Source organism: Rhinopithecus bieti, unplaced genomic scaffold (genome assembly GCF_001698545.2).
Source record: "Rhinopithecus bieti isolate Rb0 unplaced genomic scaffold, ASM169854v2 scaffold_30775, whole genome shotgun sequence".
Taxonomy (NCBI): Eukaryota; Metazoa; Chordata; class Mammalia; order Primates; family Cercopithecidae; genus Rhinopithecus; species Rhinopithecus bieti.
This window is the reverse complement of record NW_016813906.1, coordinates 298,770-309,486: the sequence shown is the minus strand read 5'-3', so window position 1 is coordinate 309,486 and position 10,717 is coordinate 298,770. Positions and strand designations below refer to the sequence as shown.

The following is a 10,717-nucleotide window of genomic DNA, read 5'->3' as shown; positions in this document are numbered from 1 at the left end:
GGAGACAGAGCAAGATTCCATCAAAAAAAAAAAAAAAAAAAATGTGTTTTTGAGACAGAGCTTTGCTCTGTCTCCCAGGCTGGAGTGTAGTGGTGTGATCGCAGCTCACTGCAATCTCCTGTCTCCCGGGTTCAAGCGATTCTGCCTCAGCCTCCTAAGTAGCTGGGACTACAGATGTGTGCCATCACATTGGGCTAATGTTTACATTTTTAGTAGAGACAGGGGTCTTACTATGTTGCCGAGGCTGGTCTTGAACTCTTGATCTCAAGTGATCCACCCACCTCAGCCTCCCAAAGTGATGGGATTACAGGTCTCAGCCACCAGGCTTGGCCTAAATTAAAAAAAAAGACAGAGTCTTCCTATGTTACCCAGACTGGTCTTGAACTCCTGAGCTCCAGCAATCCTCCCACCTCCCCAAGTGCTAGGATTACAGTTGTGAGCCACTGCACCCCACCAAGGTCTCACTGTGTTGCCCAGGCTGCAGTGCAGTGATAATGCATAGGCTCAGCATGCTTTGAATGGTATGGTTTGAGGTGATCCTCCTGCCTCAGCCTCCCAAGTAGCTGGGACTACACGTGTGTTCCGCCACTTCCCTGACTCAAGGGATCCTCCTGCCTCAGCCTCCTGGGTAGCTGGGAGGACAAGTGTGTGTCACCACACCTGGACAACTGGGGGATCTATTTGTGTCTTATGGGATGGATATTTGGTGATTTGTTATGAGCAAATTGATATCCTTCTGTTTGGGGAAATTCTCTTGAATCCTTTTTTCCATACACTCCATATTCTTCTATTTGGAACTCATGTTGGCTTATGAAGTGGTCCTCAAATTTTTAAAAGTTTGCATTTTGCATCTTTTTCTCTTTTCCCTCTATTTTTGGCAGATTTCAATTTTTTTTTTTTTTCTTTTTTTGAGACGGAGTCTCGCTCTTTCACCCAGGCTGGAGTGCAATGGCGCAATCTCGGCTCACTGCAAGCTCTGCCCCCTGGGTTCACGCCTCCTTCTCCTGCCTCAGCCTCCCGAGTAGCTGGGACTACAAGTGCCCGCCACCATGCCCACTAACTTCCTTGTATTTTTAGTAGAGACAGGGTTTCACCGTGTCAGCCAGGATAGTCTTGATCTCCTGACCTCGTGATCCGCCCACCTTGGCCTCCCAAAGTGCTGGGATCACAGGCGTGAGCCACTGTGTCTGGCCTCTCCAACTCTTTTATTTCTGCTGTTGTCTAATTTCCAAAATTTTGTTCTCTTGATGTACCTTTACTGTGGTATTGTTTTTCTTGGTTGCAAAAACCTCTCAACTTTTCTAAGGGTATTGGTGATAGTTTTTTTTTTTTTTTTTTTTTTTTTTTGAGGGGGGGGCCCTCTCTCTCCCCCGGCTAGGGGGGGGGGGGCGGGTCTCAGCTCACTGCAAGCTCCGCTTCCAGGGCTCACGCCATTCTCCTGCCTCAGCCTCCCGAGTAGCTGGGACTACAGGCACCTGCCACCTCGCCCGGCTAGTTTTTTGTAGTTTTTAGTAGAGACAGGGTTTCACCCTGTTAGCCAGGATGGTCTTGATCTCCTGACCTTGTGATCCGCCCGTCTCGGCCTCCCAAAGTGCTGGGATTACAGGCTTGAGCCACCGCACCCGGCCAGTTTTTTGTTTTTGCTTTGTTTACTTTTGCCTGTGTCGTCTGTTTCCAACTTGCCTTTTTTTCTGTTTACTTCCATTTTAAAATCCGTATTGAGATTGCCCTCAGATGTCTGATAATCCTTAGTTGTCCATTTACACACACATTATATAAAATGTATAGAGAAGGCCAAGCACGGTGGCTCATGCCTGTAATCCCAGCACTTTGGGAGGCTGAGGTGGGCGGATCACGAGGTCAGGAGTTTGAGACCAGCCTGGCCAATATGGTGAAATCCTGTCTCTACTAAAGAATAAAAAATTAGCCGGGCATGGTGGCATGCACCTGTGTGTGGTGGCAAATGCCTGTAATCCCAGCTACTCGGGAGGCTGAGGCAGAAGAATCACTTGAACCCAGAAGGCAGAGGTTGCAGTGAGCCGAGATTATGCCACTGCACTCCAGCCTGGGCGACAGAGGGAGATTCCGTCTCAAAAAAAAAAAAAGTCCTTGCTCAAATAACTTCAGAAATAACTACCATGGACCATTGCCTCAACCCTTCACTCTTTGTGTGTACATTCATTTATTCTTTCTTGCATGTTGTACATTGGGCTCCTACCAGGAGTAGAGATAGGGTTTCACTATGTTGGCCAGGCTGGTCTGGAACTCTTGGTCTCATGTGACCCGCCCACCTTGGCCTCCCAAAGGGTTGGGATTACTAGGTGTGAGCTACCAAACCTAGCTCTACTCACCCTTTTTAGAAGGCTTATGGCTACTTAGCTTACTTACATTTTATAATACAACTGATATTTGTACCAGGTTACATCTATGTTCTCATTCTAAGGCTAATGTTTTATTCTTTGTTACACTTAGATGCTAGCTAGAGTTTAGACAAGAAGTGCCCTCTAATCTCAAAGATAAAATGAGTCAAAATGCCACCGGAGGAATTTGTTTCTTGGGAACAAAAGGTGTCTTAGGAACATGTTCATTTTACACACCTGCTGCAGTTACTAGTAACAATAACCTTAGAAATCTTGTTTGTAAATCAAGGGGTCCAACTTCATTTAAAATGTTACTTGATGCTTAAACACAAATACCCATTATCATACAGGAATAAATCTGAGTCAATAAAGGAAAAATAAATGTAAACCAAGTTTATTTTGCTTTTTAAGTAGTGTTCTTAAAGCACTACAGCTTGGTAAACAATGTAAATTAGTATAAGTCATCTCAAAAGCCAGAGTTGTTTTGTTTTGTTTTTTAATGAGTTGTTAAAAAGATGCAGCCTATTCTAACAGGATAAATATTTTTAACCATTTCACTTCGAGTTAATGAAGGCTCACAAATGAGCAACACTCCTCATTGAGGAAAACAAAAAGCTGTTGTCGACAAGCGACAGCACACACACACAAAACAAAAGAACTGTGTAAAAATAACTAACTGTGTTCCCATATTTTTGAAGTCGCTTTACAATGGGATGATATGCACATGATCTTGCTGCAATCTTGCCAAAGAGACTTTGTAATACATGTAGTCTAGACAAACGATTCAGTCCAAGAGGTGCTAACTTCAGACAATGCAGCACTATAATCCTTTAAACAACGCAATTTGTTTTACTCATTATCTTTTCTTCTAGACTGAAATAGACTAGAAAGAAAATGCTCCCTAATTAAAACTGGTATTGTTTACAGGAAAATTGTATAATTTTGCATTAGAATTACACGTTCAAATCGAATTTGCCTCCTCCCCCCAGCCCAGCTACAAAATGGGCATGAAGTAAAATTTTAAAATGCCTTAATTTTCAACTTCATGCAAACTAAATAAAGATGACCAAAACAAAAGCTTAAACAATGGAAGGATATTTCACAGAAAATTTCTTATACAAAAAAACACATAAGAAAAAGGGCCACTAGGTGACATTTTAATTTACAAATTGGCATCATTTTGGTCGACAAATACCCACATGCTGTTTTCCTCTGCCAACAAGAGTTGCAGAGAAAAAAAGCATGAATTTGGATTTTAATCACACATTTCTTCTGGAATCTCATGTGGATTAAAGATGCCAGGGACAGACATTTGACGTTTATGTTTCTCTTCATCAGCCTGTCGTAGGGCTATTTCTCTTTCTTCCAAAAACAAATCAGAAGTGTCTTCACCTGCAAATTCCTGTGAAGACAGATAGTTGAAATGTCAACACAATAAACTTCAACTTGCAAAGAAAGAAATCACAGATGAGCAATTTTCTTTTTAGAGAAGGAATATAAATTATCCATAAACTGGCTGCGTTTTAAATTACAGAATAGTGATACAGTATAGTACATAGCTGAATGAACCAAACCTGTTAGCTGGGGGGAAAAAGGCTACAAAAGAATCATGGGCCCCAGGCACAGTGGCTCTGCAGAGTGCCTGTAATCCCAACATTCTGGGAGGCAGAGACAGGAAGATCACTTGAGGTCAGGAGTTCGAGACCACACTGGCCAACATGGTGAAACCCTGTCATTACTAAAATTAAGCAGGCGTGGTGGCAGGCACCTGTAATCCCAGCTATTTGGGAGGCTGAGGCAGGAGAATCGCTTGAACCTGTGTGGCGGAGGTTACAGTAAGCCAAGATCACGCCACTGCTCTCCAGCCTGGGTGGTAAGAGCGAGACTGTCTCAAAAAGAAAAAAAAAAAAAAAAAAAATCATGGTGTGATGCCATACAGTAAATATTCTTCAATGTGATTATGTGTTGTATGCTTCTACCAAAGAATCTCATGCGTCCCATCCCCTAAGTATATACACCTACTATGTATTCACACAAATTTTTGTTCTTTTTGTGACAGTCTTGTTTTATAGCCCCAGCACACTATCTCAACCTTTGCCTCTAAGGCACAAGCAATTCTCCTGCCTTAGCCTCCCCAGTAGCTGGGATTACAGGCATGCGCCACCACATCTGGCTCATCTTTTGCATTTTTAGTAGAGACAGGGTTTCACCATGTTACCCAGGTTGATCTCAAACTCCTGAACTCAGGCAATCCCAAAGTGCTGGGATTAGCAGGCATGAGCCACTGCGCCCAGACACTTTTTTCTCAGTTGAGAGGCAGTCTTGTTGTTGCCCAGGCTGGAGAGCAGTGTTACGATCTCAGCTCACTGAAACCTCTGCCTCCTGAGTAGCTGGGATTACAGGCGCCCACCACCAGACCTGGCTAATTTTTGTATTTTTAGTAGACATGAGGTTTCACCATGTTGGCCACGCTGATCTTCAACTCCTGACCTCAATTGATCCGTCTGCCTCGGCCTCCCACAGTGCTGGGATTACAGGTGTGAGCCACCGCACCCAGCTAAAAATTCTTCATATGCCAAGACATCAAGAAAGATGTTTCTCTTAAGGCTAATGACTGTCATTAAATCAAGTTTAGTTATATTATTATTGTCTTCATAGCTATCAGGTAACTTCTTTTTTTTGAGATGGAGTCTCGCTCTGTCGCCCAGGTTGGAGTTCAGTGGCGTGATCTCGGCTCACTGCAACCTCCACCTCCCGGGTTCACACCCTTCTCCTGCCTCAGCCTCCTGAGTACCTGGGACTACAGGTGCCCGCCACCACACCTAGCTAATTTTTTGTATTTTTAGTAGAGGTTTCACCGTGTTAGCCAGGATGGTCTTGATCTCCTGACCTCATGATCCGTCCGTCTCGGCCTCCCAAAGTGCTGGGATTACAGGCGTGAGCCACCGCACCTGGCCTTTTTTTTTTTTTGAGATGGAGTTTCACTCTTGTCACCCAGGTTGGAGTACAATGACACAATCTCGGCTCACCGCAACCTCTGCCTCCTGGGTTCAAGCAATTCTCTTGCCTCAGCCTCTCAAGTAGCTGCGATTACAGCTGTGCACCACCGCGCCTGGCTAATTTTTGTATTATTAGTAGAGACAGGGGTTTCACCTTGTTGGCCACCCTAGTCTCAAACTCCCGACTTCAGGTGATCCACCCACCTTGGCCTCCCAAAGTGCTGGGATTACACGCATGAGCAACTGCACCAAGCCTAGGTAACTTTCATTAGTTTTTTAAAAAACTGGTTAATATTTTTACAGTTAAAGAAAATAAAACCTTTGTATTTTGGAGAAAATTAAGAGCTTACGAGACTAATTCTTTTTTTTTTTTTTGAGACGGAGTCTCACTCTGTCGCCCAGGCTGGAGTGCAGTGGCCGGATCTCAGCTCACTGCAAGCTCCGCCTCCCGGTTCACACCATTCTCCTGCCTCAGCCTCCCGAGTAGCTGGGACTACAGGCGCCCGCCACCTCGCCCGGCTAGTTTTTTGTATTTTTTTTTTTAAGTAGAGACGGGGTTTCACCATGGTAGCCAGGATGGCCTCGATCTCCTGACCTCGTGATCCGCCCGTCTGGGCCTCCCAAAGTGCTCGGATTACAGGCTTGAGCCACCCCGCCCGGCCGAGACTAATTCTTATTCAACAATCATGGATAAACTATTCATCAGCTACTTAGGATTTCACAGTACTTCCACATTTCTTTAAAGCAATATGTTCAAAGAAAAACCCTTCCCAGAAGTATGAATAAAGCCCTGTATAACAGAAGACATTCTATCTAGTAACATTCATGGTTCTCTCAACTAGCAAAATTGCTATAAAATTATAAAAAGAACTACCAATGTTTTTCTTACCCAATATTCCATTATATATTTAAGAATTAATTACATTAGTAACCTAAAATTAATTACATTAGTAACAAGTTTATCCAAATAACATCTCAAACCCATCTATCCTTATTGGGCTTTAGTTTTTCACTCTATTACCAGTCTCAGGTTTTTTGATTAGAGAGACTGTATAAACGTATTCTCTTGAAACCCCATTCATTTGGCATGTCAAATCAAGTGATAAAAACTCTACAATGTAACAATTAAGTGGTCACATTTACCCCTAATATTTCTGCAAGAGCAAATAAATACATACCTTTATTTGAACTAGGAAATCTCTTAAATGTTCCTTGAAAGCAGGAATATCTTGATTTAAGCTGAAAAGCCCTGTCACAAAGAGCTTTACTTGAGCACTGCAAATCAAAACACAATTATTAAATAACAATTTTTTTGTTTTGTTTTGTTTTTGTTTTTTTTGTTTTGAGACAGAGTCTCGCTCTGTCGCCCAGGCTGGAGTGCAGTGGCTGGATCTCAGCTCACTGCAAGCTCCGCCTCCCAGGTTTACGCCATTCTCCTGCCTCAGCCTCCCAAGTAGCTGGGACTACAGGCGCCCGCCAACTCGCCCGGCTAGTTTTTTGTATTTTTTAGTAGAGACGGGGTTTCGCCGTGTTAGCTATGTTGGTCTCGATCTCCTGACCTCGCGATCCACCCGTCTCGGCCTCCCAAAGTGCTGGGATTACAGGCTTGAGCCACCGCGCCCGGCCTAAATAACAATTTTTTTTTTCCCTGAGACAGTCTTGCTCTGTCACCAGGCTGGAGTACAGTGGCGCGATCTCAGCTCACTGTAATCTCTGCCTCCTGGGTTCAAGCCATTTCCTGCCTCAGCCTCCCAATAATGGAGTTTTAAATCAAGTATTTTTTATTTTTATTTTTGAGACAAGAGTTTTGCTCGTTTATCAGGTTGGAGTGCAATGCCACAATCGCGGCTCACCGCAACCTCCGCCTCCTGGGTTGAAGCTATTCTCCTGCCTCAGCCTCCCGAGTAGCTGGGATTACAGGCATGCACCACTGTGCCCAGCTAATTTGTATTTTTCATAGAGACAGGGTTTCTCCATGTTGGTCAGGCTAATCCTGAACTCCTGACCTCAGGTGATCTGCCCGCCTAGGCCTCCCAAAGTGCCCGGATTACAGGCGTGAGCTACCGTGCCCAGTCTTTTATTTTATTTTAATTTTTTTTGGAGACAGAGTCTCGCTCAGTCGCCCAGGTTGGATTGCAGTGGCAGGATCTCAGCTCACTGCAAGCTCCGCCTCCTGGGTTCACGCCATTCTCCTGCCTCAGCTTCCTGAGTAGCTGGGACTACAGGAACCCGCCAATATGACTGGCTAATTTTTTTGTATTTTTAGTAGAGATGGGGTTTCACTGTGTTAGCCAGGATGGTCTCGATCTCCTGACCTCGTGATCCGCCCATTTCGGCCTCCCAAAGTGCTGGGATTACAGGCGTGAGCCACTGCGCCCGGCCTATTTTTACTTTTTTTTTTGAGACAAAGTCTTGCTCTGTTGTCCACGCTGGAGTGCAGTGGTGCGCTCTCGGCTCACTGCAACCTCTGCCTCCTGGGTTCAAGCAATTCTCTCCCTCAGCCTCCCAAGTAGCTGGGATTACAGGTGCCCGCCACCATGCCCGACTAATTTTTTTGTATTTTTAGTAGAGATGGGGTTTCACCATCTTGGCCAGGCTGGTCTTGAACGCCTGACCTTGTGATTCACCCACCTCAGCCTCCCAAAGTGCTGGGACTACAGGCATGAGCCACTGTGTGGCCTTTTTTTTTTTTTTGCTTTTTTAAAGAGGCAGGGTCTTGCTCTGTCACCCGGGCTGGTGTGCAGTGGCGTGGTCATAGCTCACTGTAGTCTTAAACTCCAGGATCCAAACAACCCTCTCGCCTCAGCCTCTCAAGTAGCTGGACCTACAGATACACACCACCACATCTGACTCATTTTTTTGTAGAGACGGGATCTTGTTTTGTTGTCTAGATTGGTCTCCAACTCTTGGGCCCAAGCAATCCTCCCACCTTAGGCTTCCCAAAGTGCTGGGATTATAGGTGTGAGCCACTGTGCCCGACCAGGAACATTCTACGTTTATTAAAAGGCATATTTACTCTTGTAGGTGAGGGAAGGCCGACTTAAGGAGATTAGCCACATATTCCTGAAGAAAGATTTGGTTGTTAACTGGATTTCCAGGATTTAATGATGTACTTATTTTTCCTTCTTCAACCAAATTAAACATATATGCAAGAATTGATGCATGCATTGTTAAACCTGTTGATAAGAAGAAAATTATTAACTCCAAAATGTAATATAACCGTAGATCTCAGTGTTTTTTTTTTTTTTTTTTTTGAGACGGAGTCTCGCTCTGTCACCTAGGCTGGAGTGCAGTGGTACAATCTTAGTTCACTGCAACCTCTGCCTCCCGGATCCAGGCCATTCTCCTGCCTCAACCTCCTGAGTAGGTGGGATTGCAATCGCATGCCACCACGCCCGGCTAATTTTTTTTAGACGGTTTCACCATGGTGGCCAGGCTGTTCTCGGACTCCTGACCTCATGATCTCCCCACCTCGACCTCCCAAAGTGCTGGGATTACAGGCATGAGCCATCGTGCCCGGCCGGCACTTAACATTTAAATCTTAAATGTATTAAATTCTTACCAGCAGTATGTGAAGTGTCTGTCACAACAGAAAAGATATGCTGGAGAATATCACAAAAATAAGTTTGATAAAAACTCTGAGCTGCAGCTTCTTCTTGTGCAACATTTTGTAAGAGTGTAAAAAGTATCTGTAAGCCTAAAAGACATAGAATACCAATGGAAAGTTACTACAGACTGACAGCACTCATGATAGTATTTAGCTCTTATCAAAGTATTCTGAATCTAACCCTATTCTCCCTTTTTTTGGGGATGATGACTAATAATTACTTACCTAAGGTTTCTAAAATTGATAATGGAGTACAACCATATCCAATGCTGGCTTACTTATAAATTATAATCTAAGTTATGTGAGAGCTAAACTATGAAGATGTAAAGGCATAAAGATCATATAATGGACTTTGGGGACTTGTGGGGAAGGGTGGGAGGGGGTGAGGGATAAGACTACACATAAGGTAGAGTTCATACTGCTCGGGTGATGGGTGCACCAAAATCTCAGAAATCACCATTAAAGAATTTATTCATGTAATCACCTGTTGCCCCAAAACTATTGAAATAAAAAAAAAAAAAAAAAACTTGTGAATATTAAAAAAAAAAAAAGCCTATGGAGAAAAATTATAATCTAAGTTACGACCATTACCACCCTTTCACCATTTCTGAAAGCTTAGCTGATTCTGTATGAACTTCTTCAACATCACTACTCAGTAGAAGTTGGTATTACATAAACCAATTATTACTAGGCCCCTCTCCCATAACTCAATTCTGCCTATGGACTCACCTGGAGTGCAGTGGAACAGTTGATTAAACTGCTTATAGGATTTTCTCAGATGTTCATGTATGTAATTCATGCATTCAAAACTCTGAACAAGTAATACCTTCCTATGTACAATTATATAACTATCTGTATTTGTATTTTTGGATTGACAGACAAATGAATAAAAGAACATCTTCTAAGTTTATTTACCCGTATCTGCGACATTCCTCATAGTATGTTTAAAGGCCCAAATGATGGAATCCAAAACAAGTTTAAACTGTGTAGGTGGAATAGCAAGGAATGCTGGGAAACAATGAGAATTGACAGCCTGAAGTAGTAAGAAAAAGTTCGTTCTGTGTTCAGGATATTCTTCAAAGTCCTAAAAATAAGTGGTGGAAACAAAATAATGTTTCAGTGTCTTCGCTGTGCTAGACAGGAGGGGAAAAGCAAGGCTTAATCCAGTAAAAATGTTTGGAGCTTTCAATAAACCACAGAAGATATAATGCCTCCTGAAAGGTAAACCCAAACAAAATACAATCCACCTCCCATGGAAAACGAAGCTGTTCCCTGTTACGCACATGAGTTATCAAATTTAAAGAGAAAGCTATCCTTATTAATAGAGAACTCATCAAAACCATTATTACCGTAACACTACTACTATCAACTTTTGTTTTTAATTTGAAACCACCACTACAGATTACGAAAAAACTTAAGTTGCTGTGTGAATGTGTCCACTTACCATTTCTTTTATCTCTCGCTCTTTTTTTTTGGAGACAGAGTCTTGCTCTGTCGCCCAGGTTGGAGTGCAGTGGTGCAATTTCGGCTCACCGCAACATCCGCCTCCTGGGTTCAAGCAATTCTCCTGCCTCAGCCTCCCGAGTAGCTAATTTTTGTTTTTTAGTAGAGACGGGATTTCACCATGTTGATCAGGGTGGTCTTGAACTCCTGATCTCAGGTAATCCACTGGCCTCGGCCTCCCAACTGTTGGGATTACAGGCATGGGCCACCGCACCTGGCCTTTTTTTTTTTTTTTTTTTTTTTTTTTT

General features: G+C 43.3%; 1 protein-coding gene across 1 annotated transcript in view; it reads right to left on the bottom strand.

Moving 5' to 3' along the window:
• Window positions 1-2,738: 2,738 nt before the first annotated feature.
• The window catches only part of XPO1 (exportin 1), a 58,032-nt gene continuing 50,053 nt past the window's right edge, over window positions 2,739-10,717 (bottom strand). The window contains 5 exon segments of the mRNA XM_017849062.1: window positions 2,739-3,762; window positions 6,538-6,634; window positions 8,376-8,535; window positions 8,922-9,056; window positions 9,882-10,050. Of these exon segments, the coding sequence (XP_017704551.1) occupies window positions 3,616-3,762; window positions 6,538-6,634; window positions 8,376-8,535; window positions 8,922-9,056; window positions 9,882-10,050 (708 nt within the window). The 3' untranslated portion in view covers window positions 2,739-3,615.